The 22,971-nt window shown below is 37.8% G+C and overlaps 1 protein-coding gene across 3 annotated transcripts in view; it reads left to right on the forward strand.

Moving 5' to 3' along the window:
• The window catches only part of bicdl1 (BICD family like cargo adaptor 1), a 50,080-nt gene extending 31,984 nt beyond the window's left edge, over positions 1–18,096 (forward strand). The window contains exons 6-11 of one of the 3 annotated variants that reach the window (XR_009422835.1): positions 1,193–1,411; positions 5,044–5,187; positions 5,277–5,407; positions 6,986–7,106; positions 14,752–14,864; positions 15,782–15,919. Coding sequence is in view for 2 of the 3 variants with exons in the window: in XM_059504253.1 (XP_059360236.1) it covers positions 1,193–1,411; positions 5,044–5,187; positions 5,277–5,407; positions 6,986–7,106; positions 15,782–15,949 (783 nt within the window). In the remaining variant the exon portion in view is untranslated. Of the gene's footprint in view, positions 1–1,192; positions 1,412–5,043; positions 5,188–5,276; positions 5,408–6,985; positions 7,107–14,751; positions 14,865–15,781; positions 16,734–17,554 lie in introns of those variants that run through there. The other 2 variants (XM_059504253.1, XM_059504252.1) reach the window with 2 other exon arrangements.
• The last annotated feature ends 4,875 nt before the right edge of the window (positions 18,097–22,971 follow it).

Below are 22,971 nucleotides of genomic sequence, written 5' to 3' on the forward strand. Positions count from 1 at the left end.
AATGTTTCTTGAATAGTAAATCAGCATATTATCATGATTTCTGAAGGATTATGTGACACTGTTTAAAGACTGGAGTAATGATGCTGAAAATTCAGAATTGCATCACAGAAATAAATTATATTTTAAAATATATTCATATGGAAAATACTTATTTGAAATTGTAATAATATTTCAAAATATTATAATTTGTCCTGTTTTTTTTTATTTAAAAATTAAACTTTAGCAAGCATAAAAAACTTTCAAAAACATTAAAATTTTTTACTAAACTTAATGTTTTGAACAGTAGAGTATGTTTTAATATGTAATATTTTAACATGGATAACCAATGCCAAATATATTCCATAGACTAGAAATTGCATTTTGCATGAGCAAATGCCTGTAAAAGGATCTTTAAAAACCGCATTGAAACAAAATGCATTGAAACTCTGTGGCATGCTTTCTGTTAAAATGTCAAATGTGATTAAGCCACAGAATTTGAGGAATCATTCACATGTAGGACAAACTGTGCAGAGAAACCCTTGTGAAGAAGAAGGGTGCTTATTTGTATTGAATGTGCACATGTAAAAGTACATTTCTTATGTTATATCAAAATATTAATGAAATAAAAGGCCAATTAAGTATACTTGAAAGACTATTTCACACTTAAGTTTTATAAAGTACAAATTGTAATCATGTAAAATTAAAAGTTTTACTTTAAAGGTCATTATAAATCATTATATTTCAATGTTTAACATTTTTAAATCTTTCAAAAAGTACACTTTTGATGTGAATAATCATACTAATGCACATATAAAGTACTTGATTATAATTTTACCTGTAGTGTTTTATTTAATATTACAGTGAAAGTCAATATATTAAATGTACTAAATTGCAACTTCATTATTACAATTGTGTAATTATTAATATATTTAAATACATGATGACATGTATGTTTAAAAAAAATGGCATTAAAGTATATTTTAGTTTTTTTTTTTTTTTATAAATGCCAGTACTTTAACAAATTTCAAAGACAACAGAAGTAATTATGAAATTACTATATAAATATACTACATAAAGAGGGCCAGAAAAGCACTCTAAAGTTAAGCTATATGCATTTAATATAAACTGAATCTATAATACATTTTCATTTAATAGCAGCTAACATGCATTAAAAGGTTGGAGAACATTACATTCAGTTTGCACTTTTCTTCAGCTCCGGCTGCAGCTGTGGGAGGCTTACTGTCAGGTGCGATCCATCTGCTCCCAGCTGAGAGGAAATGACATCACAGACTCCGCCTTATCCACAGACTCCTCCATGGACGAGTCTTCAGAGACGCTGTCGGCTAAAGACGTCCCGACGGGGAGTTTACACGCTAATCTTCTGGAGCTGCGCAGACTCACGCAAAACCTACTGGACGGCAACGAATCTACGGTAACAATCATGAACATCTGCAAGATTTACTATGGACATTATTCAGGGGTGTGATTCTTCCGAAAAATCTGGAAATTCGGCTTTTCCGACCTGAAAATGATGCTCTCGTAAATCATGCAAAAAAAAAAAAAGAGCGGGGGGGGGGGGGAGGGGTGGTGTTGGGGGGGTTGGGTCTGTAGGCGGTTGCGATGGGTCGGGTATTGGTAAACATAATGATCGTTTACCGCTGTCAACGTTTTTTGTGCCTTTGAATCATGTCGTCATGTCACTCCGCAAGTAGTCCAATAAATTGTCACGATTGAAGTTCAAAGTGTACGCGCACCGTTCTGAATGCGCACACACCCAACCATCTACTCACGTGAACAGCTTCAGTTGACTGACGAAGACCGTGAACACGGGTGATTCATGTAAGCAAATCCAATAAATTTGTATTTCATTTTTATATGCAGGTCTAGTAAAATTTAACCAATATGCAGGTCTAGTAAAATTTAACCAATCAATAGATCTTTTTTATCATGATTCCATAACATTAATGTTAAATGATTCTGGTCTAACGTTAACTTTGCAAAGTAGGCTAACTTGGTTGGTTATTGCTTACTTCTAGCTAGAACGTTTATCAGCTTCTACAAGGCTCGAAATTGCCAACATTTTTGTCTTATATGCTCCTGAAATTTAATCTGTGCGACCTAAAAATATATTTGGGAGTAACGTTATATGCGCGGAGCTTATGAGCATATCTGTCCACTAATGACTCGTCCGATTTGCGAACTAATGACTCCTTTGAACCGATTCACTTTAATCTATGCTTAAATCTGATCTGGGTCGAGTTTCCCGATAACGATGTATCTTAGTTCTGAAGAGCACTCTCAACGTGCAAGGTTATAAACGCTCGCCGCAATTCCACGTGCTTTTCCCAAAAACTTTACTTGACGTGAACGCGTTCTACGTGCTACTTAAGAGTCGCTGTCCATTCGCGAAATTCGTGCTGAAATATAACCTATGGAATCGTATTCTGAACGTTCAACCTAATAATCGTCCAGAGGTGGGTAGTAACGAGTTACATTTACTTGAGTAATTTTTTGGGGTAACTAATACTTTTCGGAGTATATTTAAAGATGGGTACTTTATACTCTTACTTGAGTAAATTTTTGGGGAAACATCTGTACTTTTACTTCGTTACTGTGGGTGACGCTCCTCTCGTTACTTTATCTTAATGCAATAAATGTTATAAATGCTTCAGTTTATTCCAAACGCGCCATCTACTTTTCTCTGGACAATGAGCGATGCCCATTCGCGAATGAGTCAATTCTGTTCAAAGGCTTGATCAAACCAATTGGCAAACGAGTGAATTGGTTCATGAATCAGTTTGAATGAGTCGTTCAGTTCCCTGCCGCACGCGCTGAGCATCTGAAGTGGTTCACTCAGAGTTGTAACGTTTAAGAACAGAAAGAGCGTTGAAAACGGGGCTGGAACTGCACTGAATTGAAAGCAAATCTGCAAAGGCTATTATTTGCTAGCGATGGAGATCCTTATTAGATGAACACCGCGTGTGCTGTCTACTGTTTAACAGGTAATAACTTGGGCTACATTCGATTACAGTACACGATACCACTGTGATATTAGTTTGTTGTACGTGTGGCTTATAACAGAGGGGAGTCAAGTTGAATGCAGCTTCCAAAAGACAAAAAATAGCCGATTAAGATTTTATTAATATTAATACAATCACACCGGTGCGAGTACGTTCAGCAAGTCATATCATCAGCTGCTAAATTCAGATCTGTGATTGCTTGCTGGCGCTGAGCCAGAGATAGCTGTGTTTTACAGCGCTGCGCATTATAACAAATCAAACATGATTCTTTTGAGCTTATTAAAGCATTGGCCAATCAGAGGTGTTCCGATGAGTCATCGCTAAAATGCCGGTGCTTCCTTCACCAGTGTTGTGCCTGAACGCGTTCATTGAACGATAGTTCATGAACTCGTTCATATTTTGGGCGAACGTGAACTGAACGTGCTGTATTAATGCCTGATGAACGTTACTGTGAACTCGTTCATTCTGGTGTCTGTGAACGGCACGCTCTCTCAGGTTAACTTCGTTCAGTAGGGTGCCAGATTTCTATAGAGCCTTCCAGGCGAAAACCCGGCTAAAACACACCGTAAACGGGTCTTAATATGTAGTGGAAAAACACCAATCTGGCAACACCAGCCACCAGTGTCGACCGCCGTCCGCCGCATGCGTGACGCGTCTTCAAAAAAAAAAACAGCAAACGACAGCAGCATGTAGCAAGAAGGCGTATGATCATTTAAAATAATTTTATGATGTTTATGAAAAGGTCGGTGAGAATGGGAGACAAAGCATTAAAGCAACAATGGGGAAATGCTGTCCCCTCAATGCTAATGTAAACCCTGGTTGGATAAGGATTCAAAATTGGATATGAAGATGAAATCTGACGCATAGCTTCATTGTTAAAACTGATAAAATAATTGCTGTCTGTGATTCTATATGGGCTGTGGCAATAATTTTGAAAAATAATAGCTCGCAGCAACATATGGAAAAAAATAACTATGAACTAGTTCATTTTTGGAACTGTGAACTTTAGTTCAAAATTTTGTAGTTTGAACTATGAACTGAACTAGTTCATTTTAAAATTTGTGAATTGAACTTTGAACTAGTTCATGTAGAAAGTGAACTTTCCCAACACTGTCCTTCACTCGCTCACTGACTGGAGACCTCTTTCTGGCGAATTCTCTCGTCAGAAACAACAAAGTGCAGATGTGTGTACGAATCTTTAATTAAGATATTGATTTCACAGTGTTAACAGTTTCAGTGATTTTAATGGGAGTTTCTGAGAGTGATTGAAATCTAGACTGTCAGTGTAAATTATCTTTAATAATGTAAATGTTATTTGCTCTCTTTCTGAACAATGAAAGATTAGTAGCAATATTTATATCACATTAGCTTTCAATGTTAAATTCACATTTAATATAAAGTCAGTCGTATTAAAAATATGTTATGGCATGACACCTATATCTGTTACTTAAGTAAACAGACAGGGTTTTATAATAAATTACATAAATTAGAGTAAAGGCTGATGAAATATATACATTTATACACACACACACACACACATACAATACATACATTTTATCTATATATCTAAATACAAATAGGCTCAGTATATATGACCCAAAGTAACTAGTAACTAACTACTTGAGTAGATTTTTTATCCGATACTCTTTTACTCTTACTCAAGTAACTATTCAAGACTAGTACTTTTACTTTTACTTGAGTAAATATTTCTAGAAGTACTTTTACTTTTACTTGAGTACAGTTTTTGGGTACTCTACCCACCTCTGTAATCGTCTTCTGTTGTGAATTAGCAATCCTAGAAGTCTATTATAAAGTACTGACAAAATGGCTGAACAAAAACACAAGAAAAGATACCTTTCAAAAATATAAAGGCAAATAAAGATGTTATTTTTAATAGATGTAAAGGACAATATAAATTATGACACTGTGTGCATGTGGTGGGGGGGGGGGGGGGTAAGTGCACAGTATAGTTTCCTGCTTTTTTGTCCTTTGTCGATCACACCTATGATTATTATTATTCAACGTGTGTTTCCCATGCATTCAGGGTTCACGGCGCAGTGACGAGGAGGTTTTGGAGGAGCAGGTGCGTACATTGAGCGAGGAGCTGCGAGAGCTTCGAGAACTGTACGAACAGGAGCAGGAAAAAACACGCGACAGCCAGGAGGAGGTGTTACAGCTCCATAATCAGGTACATTCATTAACACTCGCTGTATAGAAAAAATACCTGATTTCATTCATTAATTCATCTGTCCTGTGGTTCTGCTCTGGGTCCTGTAGGTGGCGCTGCTCTCAGTGGAAGTTTCTTCTTCACGAGAGGAGAACGAGCGATTGAGAGCGATAGCAGAAGTACACGAGCCCAACGAACAGTTACAGAGCGCTATACGAGACAGAGATGAAGCCATTGCCAAGTGAGACTCACACATATACAGTACATGTATCCGTTTATCATAAAGGAATAGTTCACTTAAGAATTAAAATTGATTGAAAATGTACTCACCATCCGAGATGTAGATGAGTTTGTTTTTTCATCAGATTTGGAGAAATTTTGCATTGCATCTTTTCATCCTCTGCAGTGAATGGGTGCCGTCAGAATGAGATTCGGATTCAAATTTCAACAAAATTTTATTTATGGGATGAACTATTCCTTTAAAGCTCATTAATGGTGTTTTCGAGTTAGTCATCACTGTTATCTTTTGACTTCTGACACTAAATATTTAACTGCAGCATTTAATTCACCTTTGTAAAAATGAAGCACATTTAAGAACAAAGTACTTATTAAGGAAATAATAGATTTTAAAACAGTATACTTACAGTAAGAGCAAATAAATTGAATGTAATCTTTTTGGGCACTTAATTGCATAAACATGTCTTGTAGTTTGATATTAAATGAGGTTAGCTGAACTTAGCATGTTTTTTGGAACCACTTAAGTAGGACTTTATATGTAATTTCAAAAATACTTCTACTGCCTTTAAAATATGGTTAAATATGGTTAATATATATATATATATATATATATATATATATATATGTGTGTGTGTGTGTGTGTGTGTGTGTGTGTGTGTGTGTGTGTGACCCTGGACCACAAAACCAGTCATAAAGGTCAGTTTTCTGAAATTGAGATTTGTACGTCATCTGAAAGCTGAATAAATAATCTTTCCATTGATGTATGGTTTATTAGGAGGACAATATTTGGCTGAGATACAACTATTTGAAAATCTGCAATCTGAGGGTGTAAAAAAATCGAAATATTGAGAAAATCGCCTTTAAAGTTGTTCAAATTAATTTCTAAGAAATGCATATTAATAATCAAAAATTAAGTTTTGATATTTTTATAGTAGGACATTTACAAAATATCTTCATGGAACATGATCATTACTTAACATCCAAACAATTTTTGGCATAAAAGAAAAATGTATAATTTAAATGTAAAATAAAACTTAGAATTTGACTTTTTTCCCCCCTAGTGACTATTTTGAACCTGTGCTTAAGTGTGTTTATTAAATATATAGTCATCAAAGTCTGCCTTTATTAAGTGCACTTGAGTGGACTTTTATTTCATTAATGTTATATCATCTGCAAGTAAAGTTAACTATTTTAATTACAAGTGCACATTCAATACAAACACTCATTCTCCACAGCTACAGACGTGAATGATTCCTCACATGGTGGATTCACTATTTTACCAGTAAGAAATGGCACACACCACTAAATAAACCACTAAAATTATTATTTGTTTTAGAAGGGAATTAAGTCATTATTTAGTATCTTTATGAACTAATTTTCCTAGTGAGAACATCTCAAATGGTCATTCTTAGCAATTGTGTACAGTTAGATTAGACAAAGAAAGAGAGAATCTTTTAGAAGATGTCGTGAAGTTTGTACACACATCAGTGCAGTCTGTACCCATGATCTCATTCTGCACATCACAACATTAACCTCAGATGCTGTTGCGTAACTCTTTTCTCCTTCTTTTCCCCTGTTACAGGAAGAAAGCTGTGGAGATGGAGCTGGCGAAGTGTAAGATAGACATCATGTCTTTGAACAGTCAGCTGTTGGATGCGATACAGCAGAAACTCAACCTGTCTCAGCAGTTAGAAGCCTGGCAGGTTTGTTTCACACACACACACACACACACACACACACAAACACGCACACGCACGCACGCACGCACACACACACACACACACACACACACACACACAAACACGCACACGCACGCACGCACGCACGCACACACACACACACACACACACACAAACACGCACACGCACATGCACACGCAAAAAAAAAGTGAATGCAAACCCTAGCCAATCAAGAGAAATTTCATAGGCCTACATTATAACACAAGTACCAGGGATATTATTATAAACTAAAACCATAAGATATACATTAATTCAAGTTAAGTAAAATATTATGACAACTTTTTTTAAACTTAAATATAAAAACTAGACACAAAATTACTGTTAAGTTTAAAATGAAAATAAAAACAGAAAATCCCAAAAAAATTCTAATCATGTAAATATAGACAAAAACTGTAATAGTATGTATTGTTGACACTAAACAATATGGTAATGCAGCTTAATTTAAAAAAGGTTAAACAAATTAAAATAATAATTTATAAAAAACAAATCACTTTGCGATATTAAACAGAAAACAAAAACCATAGAAAAAAATACAAACACAAAAATACTAACAATGTAAAATTTAAGTAAATCCAGAACATATAAAAAATTCTAATTTAAATATAATTATACTAAAACAAGGCTGACTTTACTGATTAATGAACTAGAACTCTATTGTAAAATATAAAATACCTCTAAAACATTACATATATGTGACCCTGGACCACAAAACCAGTCTTAAGTGTCAATTTTTTTTAAATTGAGCTTTATAAATAATCTTTCCATTGATGTACGGTTTATTAGGATCGGACAATATTTGACTGAGATACAACTATTTGAAAATCTGGAATCTGAGAGTGCAAAAAAAAAAAAAACGAAATACTGAGAAAATCATCTTTAAAGTTGTCCAAATTAAGTTCTTAGCAATTCATATTACTAATCAAAAATTAAGTTTTGATATATTTACAGTAGGAAATGTACAAAATATCTTCATGGAACATGATCTTTACTTAATATCCAAATGATTTTTGGCATAAAAGAAAAATCTATCGTTCCCTTTCATAGGTCACTTCGATGCTGCGGTGACGTCACCACGTATGGGAACACCTTCGGTGTGACGAATGTCTGAAGCCCTATACCATCCCGCCAATCCTATTGGCCAAATAGCGCGTGGCACCGCCCAGCATGCGTAGGCATATATATACCTGGTGCCGCGCGCCATTTACCTCAGATTTCATTCCTTCAGTACGAAGCGAATCTTCTGTGCCCTATTATCTCGCGTTCTCAGCGATCATCTACGAGCAGTATACTCCTCTCCGCGGACGCGATGAGTCAACGAAAGGTAGGAGCCGTATGATGGGTTATCACGAGGAGGCACTTATGAGAGGTTCGTTGCAGCCTCTCTACAGGTTCTCTCCTTGATAGCCTATGGCTACAGTAAAATATGCATACACTTCCCCTGTGCACTAACGCCATTAGGAAGTATCCGCGCTCTGGAGTGTATTTCTTAAGTCGCCTCGCGTCTAACCCCCACCGTTTCGCTTCTGCGGTCGCCGAGGCCCCGCACGAGGTGTTGGTTAGGGGCGATATGTGCGGCTTGAATATGAATACAGTGATGCACTGGAGTTCCATGTGCTCGCTCTCCCCCACTCGAGCGCGTTAATCAACAGTTTTTGCTCTTCAAATGGTGGATTACGGCTCACACAGCCGCCGCGTTTTCGCTAGCGGCTTGGCCCGATGTTATCTTGTTGGATTGAATCCTGCCGTGGATACGCTTCAGGATTATATACAACGAAACGCAGCGAGTTTGACGCACACGCTTTTCTTCATGTTAATATGCCAGGGACTATGCCCTTCACTGAGAGTGCTGTTAGACTGCTAATGCACATCTACCCTCTCACTGCAGTCCCCATACTCTAACTTTGACTGTCTCGCAGCAAGGGCACCTCGAGCGTCATTGAACTGAGCTATCATTCGCGCGCCCCTTCAGACACTCTGCACAATCCAGTCTTCAGAGTTTGAGGGACGGCGCGGAGGCTGGCAAAGATGGCCAGCGTATGACGGTTCACACAGCCACCGCGTTCTCGCTAGCGGCGTGGCCCGATGTTTATCTTGTTGGATTAAATCCTGCCGTGGATACGCTTCAGGATTATACACAACGAAACGCAGCGAATGTGACGCATGCGTTTTTCCTTCATGTTTGCTTAGGACTGTGCCCGCCTCCAGAGAGCGCTGTTGGACTGCTAATGCACATCTAAGCCTCTCACTGCAGTTTCCACACTCTAACATTTGACTGTCTCGCAGCAAAGGCTCCTCGAGCGTCATTGAACGGAGCTATCATTCGCGCGCCCCCTCAGACACTCTGCACAATCCAGCCTTCAGAGTTTGAGGGACGGCGCGGAGGCTGGCAAAGATGGCCAGTGTATGACGGCTCGCACAGCTGCCGCGTTCTCGCTAGCAGCGTGGCCCAATGTTTATCTTGTTGGATTACATCCTGCCGTGGATACGCTTCAGGATTATACACAACGAAACGCAGCGAGTTTGATGCATGCGTTTTCCTTCATGTTCTCTAACATTGACTGTCTCGCAGCAAAGGCACCTCGAGCGTCATTGAACTGAGCTCTCATTCGCGCGCCCCCTCAGACACTCTGCACAATCCAGCCTTCAGAGTTTGAGGGACGGCGCGGAGGCTGGCAAAGATGGCCAGTGTATGACGGCTCACACAGCTGCCGCGTTCTCGCTAGCAGCGTGTCCCAATGTTTATCTTGTTGGATTAAATCCTGCCGTGGATACGCTTCAGGATTATACACAACGAAAAAAAAAAAAAAAAAACGCTAATATTGTTTCGGGCCGCGTAGGAACGCTTGCCCGGCATTTCTCAATGGGTGTTACGCACAATTTGTCACGGATACACCATTCAGTTTCGGAAAGGCCCGCCCCCTTTCCGCGGAATTCTCTCCACGGTGATGAAACCGATGGACATGGCGGTGCTGAGACAGGAAATGTTAGCTCTACTGAGCAAAGGGGCTATAGAAGAAGTACACCCCTCTCAGATGGAGTCAGGGTTTTACAGCCGTTATTTTGTGGTACCAAAAAAGGACGGCGGATTACGACCCATTCTGGATTTACGCCGTCTAAATCTTGCACTCAGGTCGGGCAAATTCAAGATGTTGACGGTAAAATCTATTTTGTCTCAGATTCAACCAAACGACTGGTTTGTCACGATCGATCTGAAGGATGCTTATTTTCATATTCAGATCATCGAGAGACACCGGAAGTTCCTCAGATTCGCTTTGGAGGGCAAAGCGTATCAGTACCGCGTTCTTCCCTTTGGCTTAGCGCTAGCTCCCCGTACATTCTCAAAATGCATGGACGCAGCTCTGGCCCCGTTGCGGCTCCGGGGCGTCCGTGTGTTAAACTATCTGGACGACTGGCTGGTGTTAGCGCAATCTCAGACTCAAGCACACTCTCATCGAGATATTGTGCTAAATCATTTACACAGCCTGGGTTTACGCACAAACTTCCAGAAAAGTGTATTAATCCCCTCTCAACGGATTACCTTTCTGGGAGTAGATTTGGACTCTCGCGCGATGACAGCAAAGCTTTCTGTCCCGCGCGCTCAGTCGATTACGTCATGCGTTCAGCACTTCAGGGCGGGTCACACAGTGACAGTGAGACTGTGCCTCAGACTACTAGGTCTAATGGCGGCGGCGCTTCCCGTGATTCATCTGGGTTTGCTTTACATGCGCCCGTTTCAGTGGTGGACGAAACGACAGAATATTTCACCCCGTTGTTCTCCGCATCGAACGATCTCGGTGACGCGGAGGTGTGTGATGTCGTTAAAACAATGGACATCAGCCGAATTTCTCCTCACCGGGGTTCGGCTGGGAATTTGTGCTTCCCGAGAGACTGTCACGACAGACGCGTCTTTGACCGGGTGGGGAGCTGTTTGTCAGGGGCGCCCAGCCCACGGAGTGTGGACAGCAGCACAACGCAGCTGGCACATAAACAAATTGGAATTACTGGCGGTTTTTCTGGCTCTCCAGTATTTTTCGAGTCTACTGACCGGCCGTCATGTGCTTCTCAGAACGGACAACACTGCGGTCGTGGCTTATCTGAACCATCAGGGAGGATTACGTTCTCGCCCTCTGTGCAGACTGGCGAGGCGGATTCTTCTTTGGTCTCACGACAAATTTCTGTCGATCCGGGCTGTTCACATCCCCGGACGACTGAACTTCGGAGCGGATTTATTATCCAGGCAGACTCTGGAACAAGGGGAATGGAGATTACACCCCCAAACGGTGAATCACCTATGGCATATTTTCGGGGAAGCGGAAGTGGTTTTATTCGCGTCGAGCACGACTACGCATTGCCCGCTATGGTTCTCCCTAAGCCCTCCATCACCCCTGGGTCTGGATGCGCTAGCTCACAGCTGGCCCAGGACCAGCTTGTATGCGTTTCCTCCGATTCGGCTGGTCCCAGCGGTATTATGCAGAATACGGCGGGACAGAGTGGGACAGCTGTTGCTGGTGGCTCCGCGATGGCACACACAGCCGTGGTTTGCGGATCTCATCAATCTGTTAGCGGGCTCTCCGGTGGAGATTCCCCTCAGACGGGATTTATTATCGCAAGCACAGGGACGGATCTGGCATCCCAGGCCAGATCTGTGGAACCTGTGGGCGTGGCCTCTGAGCGGAGTGAGTTGATATGTCCCGGTCTTTCTGCTGAAACTACCGAGACTATACTGAACTCTAGAGCAGTTTCTACGAGACGCTTATATGCTTTCAAGTGGAAACTGTTTATGACATGGTGTGAAACTCATGATGTGGATCCAGTTTACTGCCCTGTGGCTTCAGTACTGGAGTTTCTTCAAGACCGTTTTTCGGAGGGATTGACACCAGCCACCCTGAAGGTTTATGTGGCAGCTATCTCAGCTCACCATGAGCATATAGGTGGTGTTTCAGTGGGTCGTCATCCACTGGTTTCTCGCTTTATACAGGGTGCGCGACGGTTGAGGCCTTTTCCGCCCTGTGCGAGTTCCTTCATGGGATTTATCCATTGTGTTACTGGGTTTGTCAGGGCATCCGTTTGAGCCCCTGGAAACTGTATCGGATAAGCTCCTGTCTCTGAAGACACTTCTTCTCATGGCTTTATCCTCCCTTAAAAGAGTTGGGGATTTACAGGCTCTCTCTGTCTCACCCTCGTGCATGGAGTTTGCACCAGGCTCTGTGAAAGTGTTGTTGCGACCTAGGCCTAATTATGTTCCTAAGGTCGCGTCTAATCCTTTTCATTTTCAGCAGGTGGTCCTGGAGGCCTTTTCTCCTGCTGCGACAGAGTCTGGAGATCTAAGTCTTTGCCCTGTGAGGGCGTTGAAGACTTATGTGGATCGCACTGCCCCATGGCGTGAGTCTGACCAGCTGTTTGTCTGTTTTGGACATAAGAATAAGGGCCATGCAGTTACGAAACAGCGCATGTCCCATTGGCTGGTGGAGGCTATTTCCTTGGCCTATGAGGCGCGCGGGCTCGCTTCGCCCTTAGGAGTAAAAGGTCATTCCACGAGAGCAGTGGCTTCTTCTCAAGCCTTTCTCAGTGGATCTTCTATGGATGATATCTGTGCTGCGGCAGGCTGGTCCTCACCGAGCACTTTTATCAGGTCTTACAGTCTGGATGTGAGGATGGCTCCTGGCTCCCGGGTTCTCTCCGCTTGAGCAGATGCTTCCTTGGATCCAAGCTATCAGGTACGTCAGGCGTGATGGTATAGCGTTCCCATACGTGGTGACGTCACCGCAGCATCGAAGTGACCTATGAAAGGGAACATCTCGGTTACGTATGTAACCTTGGTTCCCTGAATAGGGAACGAGATGCTGCGGTTCTGGCCGTGCCGTACCTTGATAGCTTTCTTCTCTTCTCGTCATGAAATCTGAGGTAAATGGCGCGCGGCACCAGGTATATATATGCCTACGCATGCTGGGCGGTGCCACGCGCTATTTGGCCAATAGGATTGGCGGGATGGTATAGGGCTTCAGACATTCGTCACACCGAAGGTGTTCCCATACGTGGTGACGTCACCGCAGCATCTCGTTCCCTATTCAGGGAACCAAGGTTACATACGTAACCGAGATGTTTTGACCCATACCAAGGTTTTTTGGCTATTGCTAAAAATATACCCCAGAGACTCAAGACTGCTTTTTCAGAAGGTTAAGCACAACTAGCTTGCTCAAGTATTCAAGGCTGCATCTACACACTTGGTTAAAGAGTTAGTTTCTGCACAGACATCCAGCTCTGAGATCAGCCACATTACAAAACTGTCCAGAAAAATGCCACCAGAAATAAATGCAAAGGTAAAAGATGTCAATTTTAGGGTAAACATAAAATATTTGAAGGGAATACATAAGCTGTTTATCTCATGAAGCGCTACGCAAGATGCAATCATGTAATCAGAATCAGTCTGGGTTATTGTGCTAGCATTAGATGGTAACCCATTCATTAACCTCAGCATCAGCATCAGTAAATGAGCTTTTTATGATGCTGGACTGTAATGAATAGCGGCACTCAGCCTCTGTCTTTTTCTCCTTTGGCCTTTTATGTCAACATGAAGTCAACACTGACCTAATTTACTTTAAGACGGAGCTAATCTTACAGCAAACAACTCAGAAATGCATGCTATTTTATCAATAGTAATGTTTTCAAAAATCCAAATGTACTAAAATGACTTCTCCTTTTCAGATGACTGTTAATGATAATCAATACTCAAATATATATTTAGTCACTGTTTTAGACTACTATTGTAGTTTTAGACTACTATTGTACAAAGTGTTGGTTGTATTTATATATTTATAGAAATATCGGCTGCACAGACAGAAAATACAACTTAGAAAAAAAGACAATTTTGTATATGGGTTGTGCACGAAAGGGGGTTTTCAGTAATAGTGTTTAAATCATGTTTTTTTTTCTCATACATTTGAATAAAAAAATTAATGACTATCATATCTTTTTATTGAAGACATCCACTAAAATTTCATTCAGTGTAACAATAGATAATTTAATCAATTGTAATTTTAAGTCTTTACCGATCTTTGCCACGACCATTTCTTTTATATATTTTAATAAGTACTGGTCAGAATAAGTTTTAATTTTTAAATAAATATATCTGTTATTACTTCACCCATATTTTGACATTTTATTTCCACAAAAGACACTTTACCTGGATTTAATATGCTTTCTGTGCATATAAAATTACAAGTCTTGCATTTGACCCATATGCAATTAAAGAGTCTTGATAAAAAATTGTTGCATGATATTAAAATGGTATTTTGTACTATCAATAGTATATAAATCTCAGCTTTTATATCATAAAGACTACAGCAATAATCCAAAAGTTGGATCCCTGATGGATGAAATTATATCCAGCCATAGATTACAGATGTTAAATGGGCTGTAAGTGCAGTTTCATGTTGACTTGAAGTCTTTGTTGAGTTTATGAACGTCTGTGGTCTTCCTCGTACAACATCAGAGATGAACTCTGCTTGTGACGGCGCTTCTGTCGCTCTTTCTCACCCGTGTGCCGTGAATGTTAGCATATGTGTGTGTGTGTTTAACTCTTAGCTTCCCTTCTCTCTCCTGCCTGCAGTTTGCCTCCTCAGGGCTGTTCACTGTATGGCTCTTGTGGTTTCTGATCTAGTGGCCTTTCTCAGCTTCCATACAGTCCCTTCTCCCCTATGATAACTCCCTCCTGCCTTAGAGGTGAGCTCGGCTTCACCGTCGATCCCGTATCCATGTTCACGAGGTCACAAGGTCACCGTTCATGTCATCGTACTGTGCTTCTTATTTTTACACTAACTAGCAATCATCAAAACCATTAGAACCCACAGTTTATTATTTTAGTACTATTTACATATTTTATAGCATTTATTAATATTTTGAATGAGCTTTTTTCGATTTTAAGTGTAGTTTAGGCTTTAGTATTTTTTTTTATGTGTTTTTGTCATTTTCATTTGTTTTAATTTGCTATGTGCTTCTGTCACTTTTATTAGTTTATTTTTTAATATATTTAAATATATTTAGTTAATTCGTTTTATTACATTTATTCATTTTGGTAATATACTAAGAAAAAAATATGACATTACAAATTACTGAAATATATGTACACGTAAGTCGCTTTGGATAAAAGCGTCTGCTAAATGCATTAATTTAATTTAATTTAATTTAATTAGTGTTTTATTAGGCGACATTTTTATTTTATTTTCATTTATTTTATTATTATATTTTATAGTATTTATTAATAGTTTGAATTAGCTTTTATTTTTATACTTTCAGTTTTAATTTTATTTTAGGTTTTATTACGTGCATTTGTCAGTTTTTTCTATATAGCTTTAATTTATTTTAAATTTTAAAAAAATAATTTTCAAATTTTCATAAAAAATGTTTAGGTTTAATGTTTTCATGAAATATTTATATTTATAATAAAAAAAAAGTTTTTTTGAATTACCAAAATTGATTTGATCAGTTTAAGTTTTGTTAACAATAACAACACTGAAGGGGACTGAGTTCTGGTTCAGACCAAACAATATAAAAGTTCATCCAGTCTAACTCACCTCAAACGTTTCGGTGGCTCTGTTGTTTCTTCAGATGAAGCTCTGATGTCTGTTTCTCTCTCTCAGGATGATATGCACAGAGTTATCGATCAACAGCTGATGGATAAACACCAGGAGGAGTGGAAGGATCCTCCATACTCCTTCAACGGGTCACGAGGAGGAGCTCCATCCAGACGAGCGCATCGCCTCTCAGACGGAGACAAGCGCCTCTTTTCATTCTTCAAGAAGAACTGAGATTATCTGAAGACAAGGAGGACGAGAGTGTGAGAACAGATGTGAGAGAAGGGTTCAACAAACGACAAAGAAAGTCTAAATCCCTAGATCAGTGGTTCTCAACTGGTCTTGATCATTAAAAAACATAAATTATATATTGTACAAAAGTAAAAAACAACAACAAAATTAAAAAAACAACAACTCTGAAATGCATTAATTAGTCGCATCAATGCACAATGATAAAACAAATTGAGATTCATGTATTTGAATTGTGTATAAATTTCCATCCATTTGTACACAGTTTTAACATATACTATTAAATCTAATGTGTTGCATATTTCTCAGTCAAACATAAATGAAACAGGTTTCTGTAAAAAAAATTCTTTAACTTTAAAAACACAGTAACCAGGTTTATACATTGATCATTAATAAATCAAAAATTGTTTCAATCTCATAACATTTTAATGAACTGCATTTTGCTTGTTCATATTGCTTTTTTAGATACTTTTAAACTAAACGAATTGAATCGCTTTTACAATGAACAGAGGCAATTAAAATAACTGCATTTTGAAAATGAAATCAAATAGATGCAAATGTTTAATTATAAACTATGCTATGCTGGTTTTGAGTGATTTGTTTAGTTTATAAGTTTGTTTATATTAAAACTGTGCAAACCAAATAGATTTGTTGATAATACATTTATGAACCTGCTTTTGTGAATTTAAAACACATTCAGTTCAGTTGTGACACTGGAGCACAAAACAAGTCATAAGGGTCAATTTTTCCTTTTTTTTTTCTAAATCTAAAATCTAAATATTGAGAAAATCATCTTTAAAGTTGTCAAAATAAAGTTCTCAGCCATGCATATTACTAATCAAAAATTTAATTTTAATATATTTACAGTAGGAAATTTACAAAATATCTTCATGGAACATGATCTTTACTTAATATCCAAATGATTTTTGGCATAAAAGAAAAATCAATAATTTTGACCCATACAATGTATTTTTGGCTATTGCTACAAATATACCCCAGAGACTCTAGACTGGCGTTGTGCTCCAGGGACACAAATAGTACTGTTACAGAAAACTGACCTGTTTCCTTTATGTATTTAATGCATTTATGCAAATACATAAACCTTAAATTTAAGATTAAATATTTTGGTAACACTTAAAGTCTATATATATAATGCATTATTTTAAACTAGTTTTATGCATTTATTTTGCCTCATAATGAGCTTTACAAGGCATAATGCACTGTATGATGTCATGAATAATTGTAACCACAGTTATGATGCATTATAATTCTTATCTACTCATTGTTACACCTTTAGAATATATAATGCATAAAAACGCATGACACACAAACCTTCAAATATTGTACGACAAAACAGTTAAGACAAGTTTCTGAACAGATGGGTAGACGTTGAATACCTTTAATATGCATTATACATAAAGGCTTTAAGTAAAGGGTGGTTGTCTGCTTGCACTCAATAATTGACTGTAAAAACACTTAATTTGAGTCATAAGCCACCAGCTGAGAACCACTGCACTGACAAACCCAGTTCTCTGATGGCTTTTAGCCTGTTTTGCACTTTATCTGTACCCACAATCCTCCCAAAGAAAGCTTTAGGAGCAGAACACAAACCTTGTCCGACAGGATGAAGGCCTGCGGCAGGATCTGTTCATCAGGGGTCCGTTTCCCCTGCGAGTGCCTCGGAAAGCTTCTCCTCACCTCACTGCCAGAGATTCACAGCATTCGCTACAGACTCAACTCAGGAGGTTTCAGCATCACCATGAAGTTTCAGGCCCAGGTGGAATTTTCTGTGCTGATTTTGGGACAAAAATATATGAGAGTACTGCAGTATTATTGAAAATAAGATAAATCGGCATCAATTTGTCCGTTTCGGACACAGATTTCATTTCGGGCCTGATTATAGATAATGTTTGAACGCTGCGACTATAAAATCAGAAACAGTTTCAGACGTTCTGCTCTTGGGTTCATTCACAGAGCTCTTTTACAGTATATAAAACTAATCAATGTCATTAACTTTCTAACAGCCACACGAATATAATATAAAATTACCTTTCAGCTGCTGCTTAGAATGCAAAACTTAAAAGCACGCAGCACACACTAATAATAATGCAACAGGACATTAATCGTGGCTATTTTATCAAACATACCTGCTGGTTTTTAGCACATTTCTGATAATGTCCTTGGGTGTGCTTGGTAATAAACTTCAGGCTGTCTCAGTCACAATCTGATGACAATGAACCAAAGAGCAGAAGTGTTGAGCTGTAACACTTTTGCAAATGTACAGACAGTATAAATCAGAGAGAAACACCAAACTGAAGACACCATTAGACGATCTCAGTCCTCAGAGATGTCCACTGAAACTGCAGCTGTGTTCAGAATGAAATACTGCTGCACCGTACCATACACACAAATAATGTGACACTTCATGCAGAATGGAACAATATTTCTTACATTGCAGTCACCAAAAATTCCAATGAAAAATTTAGTTTTTTTTTTTTAGGGGGGGGGGGGGGGGATTTTTTACATAGATAGATTTCCTACTACAGTAGTAGGAAATGTCTGTAAACTAGGGCAGAGTGTAGTGTTAATATGACTTAAAGGCATGGTTCACCCAAAAATGAAAATTTGATGTTTATCTGCTTACCCCCAAGGCATCCAAAATGAAGGCAACTTTGTTTCTTCAGTAGAACACAAACTGAGATTTTTATAACAAACCGATGCAGTCTGATAGTCATATAATGGAAGAAAACAAAAACATACACAAACAAAACCAAATTAAACCCTGCAGCTCGTGACGATACATTGATGTGTAAAGACACCAAACAATGGGTCTGTGCAAGAAACTGAACAGCATTTCTATAGTTTATTACCTTTGATAATGTCTGAATTGTACTGAGCGCGTTTGCGTCGTCGTCTTCTTTTTCTTGCTTCATTGTGGTGAAAATCACAGGTAAAAAACTATATAAATACTGTTCAGTTTCTTGCACAGACCGATGGCTTTGTGTCTTTACACATCAATGTATTGTCACAAGTCACAGGGTTTAATTTGGATTTATTCATGGTTTTTTTTTTAACTCAAAGCCGTGATTCCCATCCACTTCCATTATATAACTGACAGACTGCATTGGTTTGAGTTATTTTTCTCGGTTTGTGTTCTCCTGAAGAAACAAAGTCACCTTCATCTTGGGTGCCCTGGGGGTAAGCAGATAAACATCAAATTTTCATTTTTGGGTGAACTATCCTTTTAAAAGACAGAAAATAACCAGTACCTTTTCCCATTTAGTTTTTTTTTCTTACAGTGTAGAAATGTTAAAAATCATCGTTGATATTACTTCTGGTTGATTTGTCACACTGTGTCAAATGCATTGCATTTTGGGATACAGTATTAAATCCAGTGAGTACTGTATATCTATACTGCACATTTTGGCTACTGTAGTAGCTCATCTGAGTATTAAATATTGCAGGCATAGTATGAAAACACTCTCAGAAAAAAAAGGTACAAAATTGTCACTAGTGGTGCCACAGTAAGAGACAAAAAGCTAAAAGATTCATCATCTTTCCTTTACCTTTTTTTTTTTTTTTTCTTAAACGGTAAATGTTAGTACCTTTAATGGCTTAAATGCACATATTAGTACCTTTAGGGTACCAGCCCAAGAAACAGTCCTGTTCCTTTTAATTCTGAGAGTGTGTTGTTGTGAACAGCGTCCAGGTCACTTCCTCCAGCCTATGAGAATGAAGAGAGCACTTGTATCTGGTGTGTTTTCTGTCTCGCGTTGGTGTGTGTGTGTGTGTGTGTCTGGGGTTCAGTCAGTGAAAGTCGAGCAGATTTTGAGCAAAGCTATGCAGCTGTCTTCTTTCTCGCAGAGTTTTGGTTTGGAGAAACCCAAAGACTGAGTGATTTTTTTTATACGTACAAAGACACAAACAGGTTTGGAATAAAAAAATAAAAAAAAAAAAAGGAATCAATATATTTGTAAATGTATAACTTTTGAACGATAAATCGACTTTTTCTAGAACAATCTCCATGTAAGCGCTTGTCTGTTGTGTAGTCTGGTTCGTAAGTGTTTCTGGAGGATTCGCTGTCTGATCAGTACTGAATGTAAACTCTCCATCCAGACCCAATACATCACACTGCTCCGTCCGTAATTTTACATCGATCAGGCTAATCTGGTCCGCAGGAGAGGCACCACAGGTCAACAGAGCAAAGTTACATCCATTACTATTGACAAATTACATCTTCAGTAGTGTAACTAGATTACTATACTAATTACTCTCTCTTAAATATTGAATTACTCATTGATACTTCCTAAACCCCATATCAACCTTAACCAAGACAGACATGAAAATTATTCTTGAACTGACCTAAAGATTTAAAAGGAGAAAGATGCATTCAAATTTTTTATTCTAACGTTAGAAGTTACATTTGGATGTTAAATCCACTATTTTTATACATCAGAAGTAACTGACAGAAAGAAATCCCTTTCTTCACATTTGTCTTGGGAAAAGTAATTAAATTACAGTAACTATTTACTTAGTGATGCATTACATTAAACACTGGTCATATAAGTGACCTTTTTAATATGCAAATTGAATACAGAATTTTGAACAGATTCGTGCATCATCAGAAAACATCTCCAGTGGTTGTCAACGTTCAGAATATTAAACAAAATGAATGCATAAAATTGTGTATTTGTATCATCTGACATTTAAATATCACTGAAGCAAAATCTCACTTACCTTTAATTTACTCCAATTACATTTATTTTGGAGGACCCAAACTGATGCAAACATATATAACGAAGGTGATTTGAAAAGGATCAGATATTTCGATTTCATTAAGGCCTGTGGTGCTTCTCTTGTCTGATGGCGGATGAATGAAACACTGTTATATTAGCAGTGGTTTAAATCATGTTTGGAGTGTTTCTCATCTTTCTTCTGTTGTTCTGTATGTAAAAACATTTCAATGTCTTTTCTTTAGTTTTTCTTGTGTTTCACACACTGTTCTGTAAACGTCTCATTACGTTGACTTTGTACTGTTGTCCTTTTGCCATTTAAACACTGTTTTTGCAAGTCCCTCCAGTCTGTGTCTTAAATCCGTGCGAGCTGCTGTTGTGAATGTTTTTCCCCACAGTCATCTCCCATTTTTACAAAAACTCTCTGGAAACGTCACCAAATGAGCAGCACAAGTTCTTCACACATGTGAGTGGATATGCACATCTTTCTATGTATATTTCATTCATAAGACAAAAACAAGTTGTTTCAATATGATCCCTGAATCTTCATTAAATATTTTAATAGGTATATTAAGTATCAAGCAATTCTATCCTGATCCTGTTGGTCTGATTGTGATTCACAAAGCTTATTTTACATAGAATAGATTGGTGGAAACAGATTAATAGCTATCGGAGTAAATAATATTGTATAACGCAAATCTGAATGGTTCTCACCAGCCTCATTAGTGCCAAGTTTCCTTCCTTAAATGCACTTTCTAAAAATCAACATACTAAAAATGTACATGCATCTACTTAAACACTTTATCTTTGCAGTAAATCTCAAAAATGGCTACTAAAATACAACTTCTTATCAACATGAACCTCGCTACACTTAAATCTGAATTATTCATGTGGATTACTTGATCAGTTACTTTTTTTAACAAAACCAGAAGAAGCGTCAAATGGACTCACACAGCTTATATTTAGCATTTTGTAAAATTCTTCACTTCCAGACAAAGACTGCAGACAAAATATATCTGTACATTTGTAAGTAAAACCGTGGTAAACATGTAAATAAGGCAGATTTTATACTTTCCATAAGGTGTTTGCTATTTATACTCATAGTGAATTTGATCTGGTGTTTTTATAAGTATTAAATTCTTATTTTTCCAACAGATTGCTTTAAAATACCAAGGTATATACAAATGCAGACAAACATATGTCCATGTTTAAAAAGCGTCCAATGTCTTGACGTGGAACGCACTGTGATGTGTCAGAATAAAAAATGCACATGCAAAATCTTCTCAATTATCAGATACTCCAGTAATAAAACAAGAATCGTTGCAGTCCTGCAATAAACATTAAGAAGAAAGTAAAGCTTGTAAACAAATGTGCAACATGATGATGCTTAATAAAGACGAGGACAAACATGCTTGTGTCAAATATTAATTCTTAAAATATTTATTAATGATTTCATTCATAAAGGGGAGGTCCACTATACATTTCTTTTCTCCAGTGTATGATATAACCACAGCTGAAAAAAGTGTTTCAACCAGCACAGTTTGCATGGACATGTGCTAGTATGTCATACATGCACACGTATGATGAACTGAAGTCACATGACTGGCTTGAAATTGGCGCACAGCACAGCAAGGACTTGTGGTGTGTTTTGGCTTACTAAATTATTCATGAAAATATTTCTATTGGTGAATCTCACAAAACAAAACCTCTCAAAAACAATATTACATTTTAGATATTATTTTTATTTTTAAATGAAGCTCATTTTAGGTTCCTTAATCTTTTTCCATGTTTTGCATATTTCAGTTTTGAAGCATTTATATATCATTGTTGTAATTAATTAATGCAGCTCTAAATTCATTGCATTACATAAGAAAAAGTGCAAAAAATGCGCAATGCACAAGAAAATCGTAATGACTTCAATACAGATATTTATTTTTCTTTTTTTCCGGTATTTACTTATCTGCTAAAATTGAATAATTTACATCAATATTTTAATGCAAAACAAGAACATAAATATGGATTTATTTCTGTTGTGATGACTTAAATACAGATCTAGATTCATTGCATCAACCAATTTTATATGCATACTCAATTCTGCAAAAAGCAACATTTTTACATTAATATTTAATGCAGAAGAACGAAAATAATGTGGCTAAAATTTGGCTTCACTTTCATTTTTGTTGGGGTGACTAATTTAGATGCATTTAATAAAAAAAACTTTTTAAATTCTTTGCAAAAAATGCTACATTTTTACATTAACGTTAATTTTACATT

The sequence above is a fragment of the Carassius carassius genome, chromosome 21 (genome assembly GCF_963082965.1).
Source record: "Carassius carassius chromosome 21, fCarCar2.1, whole genome shotgun sequence".
Classification (NCBI taxonomy): domain Eukaryota; kingdom Metazoa; phylum Chordata; class Actinopteri; order Cypriniformes; family Cyprinidae; genus Carassius; species Carassius carassius.